This window comes from Mobula birostris, chromosome 8, assembly GCF_030028105.1.
Source record: "Mobula birostris isolate sMobBir1 chromosome 8, sMobBir1.hap1, whole genome shotgun sequence".
NCBI lineage: Eukaryota > Metazoa > Chordata > Chondrichthyes > Myliobatiformes > Myliobatidae > Mobula > Mobula birostris.
This window is the reverse complement of record NC_092377.1, coordinates 18,908,294-18,926,839: the sequence shown is the minus strand read 5'-3', so window position 1 is coordinate 18,926,839 and position 18,546 is coordinate 18,908,294. Positions and strand designations below refer to the sequence as shown.

At 44.8% G+C, this 18,546-nt stretch overlaps 1 protein-coding gene across 1 annotated transcript; it reads right to left on the bottom strand.

Moving 5' to 3' along the window:
• Nucleotides 1-6,691: 6,691 nt before the first annotated feature.
• LOC140202152 (large ribosomal subunit protein uL2-like) lies at nucleotides 6,692-7,465 on the bottom strand. The gene has a single exon (XM_072267021.1). It carries the CDS (start codon nucleotides 7,463-7,465, stop codon nucleotides 6,692-6,694), a length of 774 nt encoding a protein of 257 aa, XP_072123122.1.
• Between the last annotated feature and the right edge of the window lie 11,081 nt (nucleotides 7,466-18,546).

Sequence of the window (18,546 nt, the reverse complement as noted above, 5' to 3'; positions counted from 1 at the left end):
GTCAAGATGAAGCCACACTCAGGTTGGAGGAACAACTCCTGTAGGAGGGAGGAGAAGATGGCGGCGCGACGCAGCACGTGCGGCCACTCCGAAATGATATCATATGTGTTAACTAGGGGGCCGTGCACAATCCTGATTTGATGGAGATAGCCGTGAGAAGCACGGAGGAACACCTGGAGAAACTTCTGAAATGTTCGCTTCACTGCCGCTGCTACTGTGCGATCGAGAATCTCCGGAGGGAAAGGCCCCAAATCCTCGGCTTTGCCTATTGCCTGTTGCCGGGGCCGGGGTCGAAGCTCGGCAGAGATGGTGCTCGGCGCTCGGTGTCGGAGAGCTGGTCGGAGGCTCGGAGTTTTCGGACGGACTCAGAGTCAGACTGTGGTCAGTTGCTTCCAGGGTGCTGCATCGGCAAGTTTACAGCGCTTCAGGTTCACCGTCTGCGTGAAATATTGGGACTTTGGAGAGACTTTGAGACTTTTACTGTGCCATGGTCTGTTCTTATCAAATTACGGTATTGCTTTGCACTGTTGTAACTATATGTCATAGTTACGTGATTTTTGTCAGTTTTTCAGTTGGTTTGTCATGTGTTTCTGTGATATCATTCTGGAAAAACATTGTATCTTTCTTAATGCATGCATTGCTAAATGACAATAAAAGAGGACTGCGTGTCCTCATAATCTAAATATTCCGTCTGGGTAGCTTCCAACCTAATGACATGAACATTGACTTATCTAACTTCCGTTAATGCCCCACCTCCCCTTCGTACCCCATCCGTTATTTATTTATCTTTTATTATTATATATTTTTCTCTCTCTCCTTTTTCTCCCTCTGTCCTTCTCACTATACTCCTTGCCCATCCTCTGGGCTTCCCCCCTCCCCCTTTCTTTCTCCCTAGGCCTCCCGTACGTCCTATGATCCTCTCATATCCCTTTTGCCAATCAACTTTCCAGCTCTTAGCTCCATCCCTTCCCCTCCTGTCTTCTCCTATCATTTCAGATCTCCCCCTCCCCCTCCCACGTTCAATTCTCTTATTAGCTCTTTTTTCAGTCAGTCCTGACGAAGGGTCTCGGCCCGAAACATCGACTGTACCTCTTCCTATAGATGCTGCCTGGCCTGCTGCATTCACTAGCAACTTTTATGAGTGTTGCTTGAAATTCCAGCATCCGCAGATTTCCTCGTGTTTGCGTTATTATCGCTGGCATCTGTCATGAAAGTTGTTAATTTAGCAGCAACAGTTTAATGCAATACATAATATAGAAGAATAAAATAATAATAACTCAAACAAAAATCAATTAATTACAGCATATGTATATTGAATAGATTAAAAATCGTGCAAAAACAGAAATAATATATATTAAAAAAGTGAGGTAGTGTTCTCGGGTTCAATGTTAATTGAAGAATCGGATGACAGAGGGGAAGAAGCTGTTCCTGAATCACTGAGTGTGTGCTTTCAGACTTCTGTACCTCCTACCCGATGGTAACAGTGAGAAAAGGGCATGTCCTGGATGCTGGAGGTCCTTAATAATGGATGCTGCCTTTCTGAGGCACTGCACCTTGAAGATATCCTGGGTACTTTGTAGGCTAATACCCAAGATGGAGCCGACTAAATTTATGACTATGGAGGATTGGTATGTGTTCCTTCATCTTACCCTTCCTGAAGTCCACAATCAGCTCTTTTGTCTCACTGTGGAGTGCAAGGTTGCAAGATTGTTGCTGCAACATCACTCCACTGGTTGGTATATCTCACTCCTGTACACCCTCTCTTCTCCATCTGAGATTCTACCAACAATGGTTGTATCATCAACAAATTTATAGATAGTATTTGAGCTATGCCTAGCCACACAGTCATGTGTATATAGAGAGTAGAGCAGTGGGCTAAGCACACACCCCTGAGGTGCACCAGTGTTGATTGCCAGCAAGGAGGATATGTTATCCCCAATCCACACAGATTATGGTCTTCCGATTAGGAAGTTGAGAATCCAATTGTAGAGGGAGTTACAGATGCCCAGGTTCTGTAACTTATCAATCATGATAATGGAAATGATGGTGTTAAATCTTATGGAGGTCCTGCTTCAGGAATGAAAGAAGAATCATGTTAACCTGCCCTGTAGGTCTCCATCTGCCTCATCTGTGTTACAACACCCCAGAACTCACAGAACCAGAGTGGAAATGTGTCATTGCTGGCCACAAAGGACAACCTCTGTCAAAGGCACAACACTGAACTGACTTAGATATTTCTCTGCTTCAGGTAGGGATGAACCCTAAACGCAAGAGATTCTGGAGATACTGAAATCTTGAGGAACCCACACAAAAGGCTGGCAGCATCTATGGAGAGAAATAAATAGTCAACATTTTGGACCAAAACGCTTCATCAGGACTCTTATCAGGACACAAAATCCTATTCAATACAAAAATCAGTTAACTCTACTTTTGCCCTGAAGGTCTGCTTTCCAGCAAAGCTGTTGATGTTAATATTATATCAGCTCAATTCTCCATTGTTCACAGAAGCTTCACTACTTCCTTTCTGCACCTTCTTTGTGGTGAGTTCACACAACCAAAATTGCTAGTTCCTGTGGATTTTACTCCTGTATATTGAAGAGATTTGCTATTTTCTCTGACAGTTAAATCATCCTGCTGTTTTAAGTGACAGATGTGATGTGGATGGCTTCCGTTACATCTGGAGCAACTTTTCACACCAGTCTCCTCACATTTCACATTCTTCTTTGGAACTTTATCCTGCACAGTTGATCTATGTGCAATCATATTTATACTTTACTTTGGACAACGTTCTCTTGCATTCCTTGATGCCAAAATCAAAATACACTTATTGTCAAAGTATGTATATGTTACCACATGCTACTTAGAGATTCATTTTCTTGCACGAAAATAAGGAAATCAATAGAATTTATGAAAAGCCATGCATAAAGACGGACATAAAACAATGGGCAAAAGGCAAATTTTGCAAATTAAACATAAATAATACTGAGAACATGAGTTGTAGATTTTTTGAAACTGTTTCTGTAACTTATGTAATCTGTTCAGAGTTGTGGTGTGAAGTTACCTATGCCTTTTCAAGAACCTGATGGTTGTAGGGTAATAACTGTTCCTGAACTTGGTGGTGTGGGACCTAAGGCTCCTGTACCTCCTGCCCAATGGTAGTAGCAAGAAGAGGACATGGCCTGGGTGGTGGGTTCCTTTGATGACGGATGCTGCTTTCTTGTGGCAGTAATCTATGTAAATGTGTTCAATGGTAGGGTGGGCTTTTTCCATATTTGTAATCTACACGGAGGTCGGTGAACGTAGGGATCTGTTCTGGGACCCCTCCTCTTCGTGATTTTTATAAATGACCTGGAAGGGGAAGTAGAAGGGTGAGTTAGTAAATTTTCTGATGACACAAAGGTTGGAGGTGTTGTGGATAGTCTGGAGGGTTGACAAAGGTTACAGCGGGACATTGATAGGATGCAGAACTGGGCTGAGAAGTGGCACATGGACTTCAACCCACATAAGTGTGAAGTGGTTCATTTTGGTATGTCAAATTTGAAGACAGAATATAATATTAATGGTAAGACTCTTGGCAATGTGGAGGATCTGAGAGATCTTGGGGTCCGAGTCCACAGGACACTCAAAGCTGCTACGCAGATTGACAGTGTTGTTAAGAAGGCGTAAGGTGGGACTGAGTTCAAGAGCCGTGAGGTAATGTTACAGTTATATAAGACCTTGCTCAGACCCCACTTGGAGTACTGTGTTCATTTCTGGTCACCTCACTGCAGGAAGGCTGTTGACACTATAGAGAGAGTGCAGAGGAGATTTACAAGGATGTTGCCTGGATTGGAGGGTGTACCTTATGAGAATAGGTTGAGTGTACTTGGCCTTTTCTCCTTGGAGCGACGGAGGATGAGAGGTCACCTGATAGAGGTGTATAAGATGATGAGGGGTTTTGATCATGTGGATAGCCAGAGGCTTTTTCCAAGGGCTAAAATGACTAACATGATTTTTAAAATAATCTGTACAAACTGCTAAGAAAGTAGATGTGTCATTGTGCCCTTCTTGTGATAGCATTAACATGCTAGTCCCAGGACGGATCAGATATGCTATTGTTAAGTTACTGACCCTCTCCACCTCTTTTCCCCTAATGAGGACTGGTTCATGGACCTCCAGCTTCTTCATCTTCTTTGGTTTTGCTGACATTGAGTGAGAGGTTGTTGTCGTGGCACCAGTCAACCAGATTTTCAATCTCCCTCCCGCAGTATATGCTGGTTTGCTACCACTACTGATACCACAACTTTGCAAGTAACCTCATACGTGAGATTCTGTGTGTTTAGTCATGTCGATTGAATTTGCTACATGATTGAACCATCAACAGATATGTTGGATAGGACACAATTTAACAAGGTGCCAGAATTGCAACACTAAGACAGGCTTTTAAACAATGCATCATAATTGTCTCGCCTGAGTTCCTTAAGATTTTGTCTTGAAACATTCCTGCAACTTTTGTACTACTTGGATGAGCAAAGCATTCTTACTCCCTTTAGTATCAAAGGATTTGCTAAAGCAGTATACACTTTGGAACGTACTGTACACCAGACAGTGATTAGTTTTCTTTCTTGTTTTAAGTTGACACATTCTCACCATTGCCTTTGAAGTTCTCTGTTGTTTTGCTGGAAAAGATACTTCCATTGTGGTCGCAAAGTCTCACACATCCTGCTTCTCCCAGCATGAACCCAAGCAAGCATCATTCTGTTCTCACAGTGAGGTATAGGGTGGTGGGGTGGAGACACATCTCCACCAAAGGAGGTGTAAGGTGCTCCTTCCCTCTACCAGCCTGCAGGTCACCCTCAGACAAGGTGTAGTATCTGCTTAGCTCCCCTCCCCGCCACCAAACCCCTCATCAGGGTCACGGGAAGCCATGGGAGCAGTGGTGGATGGTCATATGAGTAACTGGGGCATACCACAAGTCCTGGTTATGTGACCACTGACACCAGGCAGACAATCTCTGAACAGTATTGATAATGGCTGGGGTCACCCGTGTAGTAAAGACACTGCCCAGAAAAAGGCCATGGTAAACTACTTCTGCAGAAAAATTTGCCAAGAACAATCACGGTAATGAAATCAGATCGCCCGTGTCATACAACAGGGTACATAATGATGCTGATGATAGGAAAAATGTTATTACAAGATTTACGAGGATGCTGCCCAGACTTGAGGGACCGGGTTATTGGCAGAGGTTGGACAGTCTGGGACTTGATTCCTATGAGCACAGGAAACAATAGGGTCTTTTAAGAGACTCTTGGATAGGTACATGGATCTTAGAAAAATAGAGGGCTATTTTGGTAATCCTAGCTAATTTCTAAAGTGAGTACATGTTTGGCACAGCATTGTGGGCCGAAGGGCCTGTATTGTGCTGTAGCTTTGCTATGTTTCTATGAATCGTGATTGTATTGAGGAGACAATATGACCATAAGACAGAGGAGCAGAATCATACCATTTGTCCCATTGAGTCTGCTCCACCATTTCAACCTGGCTCCAACATATTATCCCCCTCAACCCCATTTTCCTGTCCTGTCCCTGTAACTTTTGATACGCTAACTAATTAAGACACAGGCGCAGGTTCATCCCGGGCTCTGGTCAACCAGCTCTGACATGTTGGTCACCTATCACTACGTATCCGACACCAGGCAACTGAAACTCTGAGGTTCTTCATAACAAGAGATTATCAAGAGGACACAGGAAACACATCAGGGATTTTCTCAAAGAACTTGAACGTTAGTGTAGAGCTTAGTGCTCTGAGAGTGGGAAGGGGATAGAGAGAGGGGAGCCATGGCTGGGAAAAGAGGAAGGAGGAGGGAAGGGAGTGGGAACCAACAGAGAGACATTCTGTAATGATTATTAAACCAATTGCTGGAATCAGATGACATTGCAAGGTGTCTCAGGGCAGGATGTTTCTACACCCACACCACCCTCACCCCTGGCACTCCTCCTCTATCACCTGTCCCACATTTTCATGTGCTGCTTCACCCTTGTCATTCCCAACATCTTTTGCTCCTGCCAGATTTACAAACTTGCTCTCCCCTCCACCTTGACAAACGATACCATGCAAAGGTCTTGGGCACCTTAGCTATAAGTATGTGCCTACCACTTTTGCACAGGACTGTATGTGTTAGTAGTCTAATTGGTCACATGAGTTTAATTGGGGAGTGTGGGCTCATTGGGCTGGAAGGGCCAGTAATTCTGCTGTATCTCTAACTAAAATAGCATAAATGAAAAGAAAATCACAAGAATCCATGGACTATGACTGGTCTTAATGGAGGGGGACCATGTGGTAAGACACAGATCACGTCAATGTAGAATGTAAGCACAAACAGTGGCAAGTGACACACCTACTGCCCCATCAATGACCCCCTGCGTCAGTCTGCGTATTGGCTTCATCAGACCCCACAGAGATGGAAACAAGTTGTCCTCAATCCTGAGCGACAGACTAAGAAGTGAAGGATTGAGCAGCAGAGAGTTCAGCCTCTAACATTACAGGTATGAAGGTGCAAGGGACCGCAGATACTGTAATCTGGAGGGCGCACAAGATGCTGGAGGCTCTCAGCAGATCAGGCAGCAACTATGGTGGGAAGAGGTTAGTTGACTTTTTTTTGAATTTTAAAAACTTTTATTGTGACTGCAGGACATATGTAACACCAAGAGATTAATTCTCTTTCTCCTGGACAGTTTTGGTACCCCATAGTCTACCAGTACGGCGAGCAGCAATGAGACCAACTTTATGCCCAGCAGGAGCATCTCTCCTGATGGTTAATGGTTTCCCGATGTGCTGGTGGTTACCACCACCAAATGGATGTTCTACAGGGTTCATAGCCATACCACGGACATGTGGCCAGCAATTTCTCTTGGCTTTGTACTTGTGATAAGCCCGACCAACCTTCAGTATTGGTTTGGCAATGCGACCACCGCCAGCAACAACAGCAACAACAGCTCTGTTGGCAGAAGAAATAACTTTCTTGGAACCTGATGGCAACTTGACACGGCTTTTTTTGGTCTCGGGATTGTGAGAGATGACTGTTGCGTAACTTCCAGAAGCACGGGCAAGATTACCACGGTCTCCTGGCTTCTCCTCCAAACAGCAGACTATGGTACCTTCTGGCATGGTACCTACACGGAGAACATTTCCAATGTTCAACTGATCCTTCTTGCCACAATAGATAAACTGACCCGTGTGAATACCTTCAGCGGCAATGAATAGTTCAGTTCGTCTTTTGAACCGATAAGGATCGCGGAATACTACCTCTGCCAAAGGAGCACCGCGGCCAGGGTCATGAATTATATCCTTGACAATTCCCTTGATGTAACCATGGCGTTCAGCAAAGTCCGCTGCCCTCAACTTTGCAGGTCCTTTTCTATGTTTTACATGGGCTCTGAAGACGGAGCCTTCGAACTTTCTCTGTCCTCTGATTACATGACCCATTCTGCACTCTCAGAGCAGGAGTTTGTGCGAAAAGGTTGACATTTTGAGTCCAGATTAAAAGATACAAGGAAGGTAGCCAGTATAAAAAGATAAACTGACGGCTGATGGGTGTAATAGACAGACAGAGAAGGGGAGAAGCTGAGAAGTACCAGGTAGAAGCAACAAAGGGCTGAAGCTATGAAATCTGACAGGAGACCAAGATGGGGGTGAAGCCACAAGGAGGAGGAGGGATGGGCTTGGTGGATCTTTGGCAGTCACTTTAAATTCATTCCAAGGCTTCTCAGCCTCTCACTTTCCACCCCACTGGTGGGAACATTCTCCCTTTATTCACACCGCCTAACTCCGTCACAATAGGCACACATCCATAAAATCACCTCTCAGATGTCTTTTCTCCAAGGATAAGACAGGCAGAGCGTATAAAACTGCTGTTGCAAGGTTGGAGTCTCACTCCGAATGGACACCAGTGGGAGCTGCACTGGCAGTAAGTTCCTTACCACTTCTCCCACTCTGACCTCATGTGTGAGACCAGCAACTCTCAGGGTGACTGGGTATCTTTGACGGTCGTCCAGAAAAATCACTCACCTTGAAACTACTGTATTAGAGAAGCACTTTTGGAAGCAAAGCAATGCTGCCAGAAGGATTTTCAGTAACAGAACATGGAATATTGAACAGTAGTGTAGGAACAGGTCTTTTGTCTTCTTGGGCTCTTAGCTCCCAGTAGAACATAGGCGATTGATAACCTCCCATCTCCATTGTCCAAAACTGATCATATGGTTGGAGTTCATCAATGTTTATGTAATCCATTGTATCCACAGTACAGGGGGTTGGCCTGTACAGTGTCACCAGAGCCCTGTTGGCCAGCCTTACCCATTTCCACCTCTCACAACGGGGACATAGGGTTGGACTTTGAGAGGCCCATGATGTTGTGTTGAGCTAATTACCCTAATAAACGAATGCCTAAACTATGCTAAGAAACTGCTTGTAACCCTTCATTCATTACACATTCATGTGGATATCTAAGAGGATCTTAAAAAAGAATGAGGAGCAGAGTGATGATGGCGCTAAACAGCCACTCCTTTGTTTGCATCTTCGGAAACAGCTCTACTTCCACCTTTAATATCTTTATTTTTCTTTTTCAGGGTTATTTTGAAGACCCTAACCTGGAGTTACGTGCTGACTATGGTTCCTCGTGGGAATGGGACCCACTCTCGGGGTTTCATAACCGACCATTGTTGTTTGGCACGCCAAGGGCTCGGCCTAAGAGTCCAGCTCGGATTTGGAAGCCTAGGATCTCGGGGCTGTGGAGGTGGGCAGATCGAGGGTCGGTGCCATGACAGGAAACCTGTGCGTCATTGGGGGAGTCGGATATCTGCGGTTGTCTGCCCAGAGACTCGTGATCTTTGGGCACAGAGCTTGAAAAAGAGCGACGTGGTAGACTTTTAACATCGTAAACCAGTGAGTTGTTTGTTATGTCTCCCCGCTCGCTGTGAAAATAGAGACATCTCTTTCTCCCTTATTAGGGAGAGAGCGAGCCTGTAGTATGTTGTATACCAGGTGAAATATGAAGTCTTTGGGGTAACTGCAAGTCTGTGTCTTTGTTATTGTTTTTGCAGCACACTTGAGTCCTCTTTGGTGGGTGTCGATGCTTTTTTTTTGCTGGTGGTGGGGGGGGGATTGTTGCTCGCTTACGCGCAAGAGGGGGAAGCTGGGGTGGGGGGATCTTTGAGGTTCTAACATTTGATTGTCATTCATTCTTTGGGGCACTCCTCTGTTTTCGCAGATGGTTGCAAAGAAAAAACATTTCAGGACGTATGCTGTATATATTTCTCTGACATTAAATTGTACCTTTGAAACCTCTGAAACCTTTGGACTGCTCTACCACCACCACCATCCCTGGAAGCACATTCCAGGCACCCATCTCTGAAAAAAAATTGTCACACACATTCCCTTTGGATGTCATGCTGAGGCTTTATAAGGTCGAGCTGCACTTGGAGTGTTATGGAGCTGTTTTGGGCCGCTTACCAAGAAAAGATGTGCTGGCAGCGGAGACAGTCCTGAGGAGTTTCATGAGAATGATCTTGGGAATTAAAGTGACAATGTATGAGGAGTGTTTGATGGCTCTGGGCCTGTACTCACTGGGGTTTAGAAGAAGGAATGGGAGGATCTAATTGAAAACTGTTGAATATTGAAAGGCCTAGATAGAATGGATGTGGAGAGAATGTTTCCTATAGTGGTGGAGTCTAGGACCTGAGGGCACGGCCTCAGAATACAAGGGCATCCTTTCAGAGAAGAAATGAGGAGGAGATTCTTTAGCCAAAAGGTGATGAATAAGTGAAATTCATTGCCACAGACAGCTGTGGAAGCCAAGTCATTGGGTATATTTAAAGCCGAAGTTGATAGTTTCTTGATTAGTGAGAAGTCAGGAGAATGGGGTTGAGAGGGAAAACAAATCAGCCATGATGGAATGTCGGAACAAACTTGATGGGCTGAATTAATCCTGCTTTTACCTACGTCTTTTGGTCTTTGCATTTACTCTGCTTCACTACAAATGCATGCTGTCTGGTATTAGACACCTAAGCCCTGAGAAAAAGATACCAGTTATCTACTCTAACTATGCCTCTCGTAAAGTTATCGTCTTTTATCCAGTCTGCCCTCACTGCTCCAGAGAAGACAGCCTAATTTGTCCAACCTCTCCTAAAAGTTCATTCAGTCTAATCCAAGCAGAACTAGAAGAGACTAATCACCCTCACCATCATTATGTGCTGTGGCGTATGACATGGGCGATCATGATCTCAAGACCATGATTGTTCTCGGCAAATTTTTCTACAGAAATGGTTTGCCATTCCTCCTTCGGAGCAGCGTCTTTACAAAATGGGTGACCCCGGCCATTATCAATACGCTTCAGAGAGTGTCTACCTGGCACCAGGGGTCGCGTAACCAGAACTTGTGATATGCACCAGCTGGTCATACGACCATCCTCATGGCTTCACGTGACCCTGATCAGAGGGACTAAGCACGGACTACTCCTTTTCTGAAGTACCTAGCGGAGGGAAGGAGTGCCTTACACCTCCTTTAGTAGAAACGTAACTCCACTCCGCCATCCAGAAGGGCTACTCTACCTAAATTCATAAGGTCTGCTTGGTTAATTTACAATGGTCTGCTTGCACTCAGATACAAGGTACCTAAGTGAGGGAGCACCGATCTGGCAGCATTATAATTGTTCTTATCCTTATGACAACCGTACCTTTTGTTTCTTCAGAACTGATTATATAAATATTAACTGAACAACCTCTAGAGTGACCAATTGCCAATTAAGCCCAGCTAACCTGAAGTGTGTGATTTGAACCGCTCCCATCACAATTATACAAGCACGCCACACAATGAGACTTTGGTTTGTTTCAATTAAGCAATTATGTAGCTGTTATTATTGCATGGCTGGTGTTCTACAACTTGGTCTGACTGTTTGACCTCAGAATCACTGGGCTGGAAGCCCAGTAAATTAGCTAAGGTTCCTGTTTCTGCTGAAAAGATTTATGGACAAGAACACGAGGTAGGCAAATGCTTTATTGCCCAACCCAAGGTATCTGTTGACAGTCTTGACATATCTGCTTAAATAACACTCAAGCGAGAGGTGGTCTGTTTCGATTAATAAATGGCAGATAAAAGTACTGTGGTGTGAAATAATCAGAAAGGAATGACTGTTTAGGCAGTGGCTGTTGACCTGGCATTGAAATGCAGCTGCTGATCCCTGTCTGAGTGCCCTGAAGACGGCACGTCAGCCGCCTGTGCATCCTCACTGGAAAGTGCCATCGGACATTCAGTTCAATGTGCTGTACGCAGCGAGTGCGTAGGGCTCAGGGACATTAGATCTTGGCACATAATAAGAATCTAGATAGACACTTCGCAAGAAATACAGAAAAAGTTCAGAAACGATTTACAGGAATGTTGCCAGGATTCAAAGGAATCAACTTCTCTCTATAACTCAGTCCTTTGAACTGAGTTATAGAGGGAAGTTGTGTAGGCTAGAACTTAATTTGCTGAGTGTAGGGGAAATCTTTTTAGGGGCATAAATAGGGTGAATGTACTCAGTCATTTTCCAAGGATTGGGCAATCAAGAACCAGAGGACGTAGGATTAGAGTGCGTGGGGAGAGACTTAATAGGAACCTAAGGGGCAAGTCTTTCACTTGTGTATAGGGAATGAGGTGTCGGTGGAAGCATCTGAGGCAGATAAACTAACAATGGTTAAAAGGCACTCAGACAGGTACATGGATTGGAAAAGCTTAGAAGAATATAGTCAAAATGCTGGCAAATAGGACAAGCTTTGCTGGGCATCTTGGATTCAGGCCTTTTGGCCTAACTGGTCCATGCTGTATGACTATATGACTCTAAGAAAAGGACTAAGGAGAGAGTGTGATGGCTTTGGACCAGCCTGACACTCTTGTTGAGAGTTGGCATGAACTCAATGGACTGAATGGCCTCCATCCTTGTTGCTGCCCTTCGGTGTGTTGATGAACAGGTCTCCTTGCATTACCATTGGAAGGAGGCCCTGCCGCTCTCACAACCTGTGGCAGGAGGAACTCTCAGACTTTAATGACAAGTTCAGCATGGGCAATAGGACAGCCTCCTGCAAGAGCAGAGGGAAACATCCACCAGAATGGTCCTCAGTCATCTCCAGAGGCAATGGAATAGGGTTGAGCTTCAACATCTTACACCTGTGATGATATGAGAGGCAGGCCATCCAACTCCTTTTGGTCTGTCCACGGCTCAATGATAGGCTCTAGGGTCGGCTTGGGATTAACAACAGGCCAATTCACGAGCTTTGTATTGTATCCAAAATGTGAAGCTCGCTGACTTCAGTAGATGGGATCACTAACTGTCCCGAGTGAAATCATCTTTAATGGTTGTAGAATCATTGGTAAATGATCAACAATAATGTTGGCCCAGTCTCCAGTGCATTAGTCACTGAGGAAGGACTCTGAGAGAGTGAGAGGAAGGATTCTGGTTAATGCAGCTTATGGATCAGCGGAGTGGTCTGATGCAGATAACATTGGGAGTCATCCACTTACTCCATGCTCCCTGAAGAGAGCAGAGGAGAGACAACACATTGTGATTTTATGACTCACAAAGCACTGTAGAAACACAGTGGATCAGGCAGCATCAATGGTGGGAAATGTGTAGTGACACTTGCAGGCTGCCCCCAGCTCATTTGGTGGTTAACATAAATGATTCATTTCACTGTATGTTTCGACATACATGTGATAAGTTAATCTGGACCTGAATCTGATATTTTGGGGGCAGAACAAGCTCTTAAAAGATTCTGTCCAAAAATGCTGCCTGACCCTCTTAGAAGACACTAGAGACACTAGAATACCACAGCACAGTACAGACCCTTCGGCCCTCGATGTTGTGTCAATCCATATATTCCTAAAAAAAAGTACTAAACCCACACTACCCTGTAATCCTCTATTTTTCTTTCATCCATGTGCCTGTCCAAGAGGCTCTTAAATATCCCTAATGTTTTAGCCTCCACCACCATCCCGGGCAAGTCATTCCAGGCACCCACAACCCTCTGTACAAAAAACTTACCCCTGATGTCTCCCCTAAACTTCCCTCCCTTAACTTTGTACATATGCCCTCTGGTGTTTGCTATTCATGCCCTGGGAAACAGGTACTGGCTACCACACTATCTATGCCTCTCATAATCCTGTAGACCTCTATCAAGTCCCCTCTCATCCTTCTACGCTCCAAAGAGAAAAGTCCCAGCTCTGCTAACCTTGCCTCTTAAGACTTGTTTTCCAATCCAGGCAATATAATTGTAAATCTCCTCTACACCCTCTCCATAGCTTCCGCATCCTTCCGTAAATGCGGTGACTAGAACTGAACATAATACTCTAAGTGTGGTCTCACCAGAGATTTGTAGAGTTGCAACATGACCTCTCTACTCTTGAACTCAATCTCCCTATTAATGAAGCCTAGCATCCCATAGGCCTTCTTAACTATCCTAGCAACCTGTGCAGTGACCTTGAGGGATGTATGGATTTGAACCCCAAGGTCCCTCTGTTCATCCACACTCTTAAGTAACCGACCATTAACTCTGTTCTCAGCCTTCTGGTTTGTCCTTCCAAAATGCATCATCTCACACTTATCCAGATTGAACTCCATTTGCCACTTTTCTGCCCAACTCTGCATCCTGTCTATATCCTCTTGTAACCTTCGACAACCTACAGCTCCATCCACAACTCCAATCTTCGTGTCATCTGCAAACTTACTCACCCATCGTTCCACCTCTTGATCCAGGTCATTTATAAAAATCACAAAGAGCAGGAGTCCCAGGACAGATCCTTGCGGCACTCCATTAGTCACCGACCTCCGGGCAGAATACTTTCCTTCCACTACTACCCTCTGCTTTCTTCCTGTAATCCAGTTTTTTTATCCAAACAGCCAAGGTTCCACTGATCCCATGCCTCATGACTTTCTGGATGAGTCTCTCGTGGGGGACCTTGTCAAATGCCTTGCTAAAATCCATGTAGACCACATCTACCGCCCTACCCTCATCAATTTCTTTTGCTATCTCTTCAAAAAAGCTCAGTTAGGTTCATGAGGCACGACCTTCCCTTCACAAAGCCATGTTGACTATCCTTGAGCTGACTGTACTTCTCCAAATGCTCGTAGATCCTATCTTCAAGAATCCGTTCCAATAGTTTGCAGACCATCAGTATAAGACTCACCAGTCTATAATTCCCAGGATTCTCCCTATTATCTCTTTTAAACAAGGGAACTACATTTGCCATTCTCCAATCCTCCAGCACCACTCCCCCCCACAGCCAAAGAGGATTCAAAGATCACAGCTACTGCTCCAGTGATCTCTTCTCTGACTTCCCACAGCAACCTGGGGTATATCACGTCCAGCCCTGGGGACTTATCAATCTTGATGTTTTTAAGAAGATCCGACACTTCTTCTTCCTTAATCTCCACATTGTCCAGCACACAGGCCTAGTCTATTTCGACCTCACCCTGATCAAGGTCCTTTTCACTTGTGAATACTGAAGCAAAGTATTCATTTAGGACCTCCCCAACCTCCTCCGCCTCCAGGCACATGTTACCTTCATTATCCTTTAGCAGCCCCACCTTCATTCTTGTCATCCTTCTGTTCTTCACATATGCATAGAACGCCTTGGGGTTCTCCTTAATCCTACATGCCAAGGCCTTCTCATGCCCCCTTCGAGCTCTTCTGAGTCCTTTCTTAAGCTCCTTCTGGGCTACCCTATATTTCTAAAGAGCCCCTCCTGCTTCCTGCTTCTTATATCTAACATATGCTTCCTTCTTCCTCTTGACGAGTTGCCTCGCGTGTTTCGTCAGCCACGGTTCCCTTTTCCTACCATTTTTTCCTTGTCTCAGTGGGACAAACCTATCCTGGACCCAGCACAAGTGGTCCCTAAACTTCCTCCACATTGCTTATATGCTTTCACCCTTGAACATCTGTTTCCAATTTACTCTCACTAGTTCCTGCCTCATCCCTTCATCGTTAGTCCTTCCCTAGTTAAGCACTTTCCCATTTTGTCTGTTTTTATCCTTTTCCATAGCTGTGCTGAAGCTAAGGGAGTTGTGGTCACTCTCACCAAAATGCTGCCCCACCAAGAGGTCTGCCACCTGACCAGGTTCATCTCACGCGCCATCTATTGCTCCAGATCCCAACATCTGCAGACTCTTGTGTCTCCATGATTTGAAGCCTCTCTCCTTTATATTCTTTGACCCACTTCTCTGTATCTTGTTTTACGGCGGTTGGCATCCAGCTTAATGGTGCATTACCGCTTCTTTGACCCACAATTTAAGTTTCATGATTTAAGAACAGATTCTTGCAATCCATGTGAACCCTAATGGAGTTCCAATTGACCTAATGTATCTGAAAAACCAAAACACCTGCACCTCCACAGATATTAACCTCTCAGTATTGAGAAAGAATTCCAGGTTGTCTTTCTCAGGTGCAAGGAGACTGGTCTTCTACCATTGAACTGCCTCTACCAATACCTCACCCCTTTACCAGAACCTAAATTGAAACCAATGGAAATAAAAATCAGAAGAGATATTTCTAATTTAGTGTTTTGCATTAATAATTAAAGTTGATCATGGTCTACCAATGATCTTTGAAGTGTGTGCTCCCAACTACAAAAATCACTGGCCTCTTGAGTTGGTGAGGAACTTGACTTTGGTTTTCAATGTTAAACAAATTCACAAGTATTGGCATTGGATTGTACACACCCTCCACACATTCACTCTCTGCTCAGATCTATGTAACTGCTCAGTAGAGGTGGTATAGGCAGCAGCCTGGACATATCAGAGACACCAGAGATTCTGCAGAAGCTGGGGCTCTTCATCAATATTCACAAAATGCTGGCTTCTTTCCAGTGCTGATAACTGGTCTCAGCCCTAACTGATGACAATCTATTACCCTCCGTGGATGCTGCCTGACCTGCTGACTACCTCCAGCATTCTGTGTTTGCAGCCTGTACTCACCTCTGTGCTCACAAACAAGTTTCTGCTCACGTGCTTGCTGAAAACTTGGCGTGGTAGCAGAGATGGTGCTCAACCCCTTGCGCAATAGCGCCTGATTTTATGTGCCAGGGTGAGTCAGGCTATGTGTGTCTACTGATGGAATATTCATCTGAGTCACTCTCTCAGGATGATTGTCTTGAGACCTCTAATCCTGGCCACAGTTTGGTCTTTCACCCTTAGACACATTAGCAGCATTCCTGAGATGGTTATACTTCAGTGGTTAGGACTGCACCAGGTCGTTGGTTTGGATCGGCCCCAGTTAAGCTGGGTTCAGGCAGCACTGTAGCATAGTGTTCAGTGCAACGCTATTAAAGCACCAGCTATAAGATCATTGTTCAGTTCCCACTGCTGTCTGTAAGAAGTTTGTACGTTCTCCCCATGACTGCATGGGTTTCTTCCAAATGCTCCAGTTTCCTCCCACATTCCAAAGAAGTATGGTTAGGGTTAGTGACTTATGGGCATACTATTTGGTGCCAGAAGCGTGACAACATTTGTGGGCTTCCCAGCACAATCCTTGCTGATTTGATTTGGCGCAAACAATGCATTTCATTGTATGTTTCAATATGCATGTTGCAAATGCACATGTGCAGGTGCAGCAAGCTATCAAGAAGGCAAATCGGATGTTGGCCTTCATTGCTGGAGGGACTGAGTTTAGGAGCAGGGAAGTTATGTTACAACTGTCTGGAGTACTGAGTGCATTGCTTGTCTCTTTACTTGAGGAAGGATGTACTATCATGGTCCCTTCTCTCAATCCCCCACCACGCTATTTACCTCAGGAATTGGGCCTCAATTACGTCATTTAAATTCCAATCATTCCCAGGTTCCACTAACTACACACACCTGCTTCCCATCAGAAACTGTAGGATAAAGACCCTGTGACCACAACAAGGAGTCGCCAGTTCGTTGGTCAACTCTTGTATGAGTAACCTCATTCCATGGTTCTTAGGACTATCATTTCTAAGTCTAGCATCATTCCTGAATTCTCTACTAAAACCAAGGCTTCGGCTAGCGACTCCCTCTGGACACCAATTCTACGCTCACTATGACCATAACGCCTCCCGACTCGGCCTCCGCGCCTGTGTTCAGCACTTGGGTTCATACCACTGCCACGTCCTTGCAACATTTACTGGCTTTGGAGATAGTGCAGAGGAAGTTCACCAGGTTGATTCCAGAGATGACGGGGTTAGACTTCGAGGAGAGATTGAGCTGCCTGGGACTGTACTTGCTCGAATTCGGAAGGATGAGAGGAGATCTCATAGAAACATCTACAATTATGAAAGATAAAGTTAGATAAGGATAAATAAGATAGAGGCAGGAAAGTTATTTCCATTCGTAGGAGAGACTAGAACTAGGGGACTCAAGATTCAGAGGAGCAAATTTAGGGTGGAGATGAGGAAGAACTGCATTTCCCAAAGAGTGGTGAATCTGTGGAATTCTCTGCCCAAGGAAGCAGTGGAGGCTACCTCAGTAGATATATTTAAGACAAGGTTGGATAGATTTTTGCATAGTAGGGGAATTAAGGGTTACAGGGAAAAGGCAGGTAGGTGGAGATAAGTCCATGATCAGAGCAGTCATGATCTTACTGAATGGCGGAGCAGGCTCAACGGGCCAGCTGGCCTGCACCTCCTCCTATTTCTTATGTTCTTATAAATAATCTTCATCTTTAATTTTATGCCTGAGCAAATCTCTATAGCACAGTCCAGTTCTTCATTCAAGTCATTAACGTAAACAGTTCAAAATTAAAGCCCTTGTTCTAATGTCAGTAAGGCTTCTTCAGAGAATGTCACAGCATATATTCAGCTCTTCTCACCAGTCAGGGTCATGACATTCAGACTATGTGCAGTGTACTGCTATACTTCCAATCTGATATTGAGCACTGGGGTGGAGTTGGGTGCTGGGAAGGGGAGAGGGTAAATGAGCAGATCACGGGCACCTTCATGAGTCACAGAACTCGGCTTGTGCTGGTGATGTTGAACCAGTTTGATACAAAGTATTTCCTTTGCATACCTGCTATATCACCCTATTCAAACTTTATGAGGATCAGCGGGACGATGTGTAAGGTGTGAACTGGTCATTACACACACAGCTTCACGACTGGTTGATGTCCACCATTGGCACTGTTGCATGGTGCTCTGAAACCTCCAGTTTCATCTGTGATTTCTTCAGTGGTTTCTCTTTTGCTCTCTTTAACCCCAGGAGTGCTTACTCCACAAAATAAAATTCAAAAAGCAAATTGCAGGGACTGAAAACCTGAAATAGGAACAGAACTTGCCGGAACTGCTCAGGCAGCATCTGTTAATGTTTGAAGTCCAGAAGCCTTCATCAGAACACACAGTCCATATTTTTACTTCAGATGTCGTTTGCTTTCCTAACAGATACAAACTCCTCAAAGGAGTGGCAAAGTGGAGACTAAGATTCAAGTGTAGGAAACCTGGCCTGCCGTAACATTTGCAGCCATGCCAAACTCCTGCCTATCTTTCAGGGGAGTTATGTTGCTGGAAAGCAAATGTCAAAACATTTTACATTC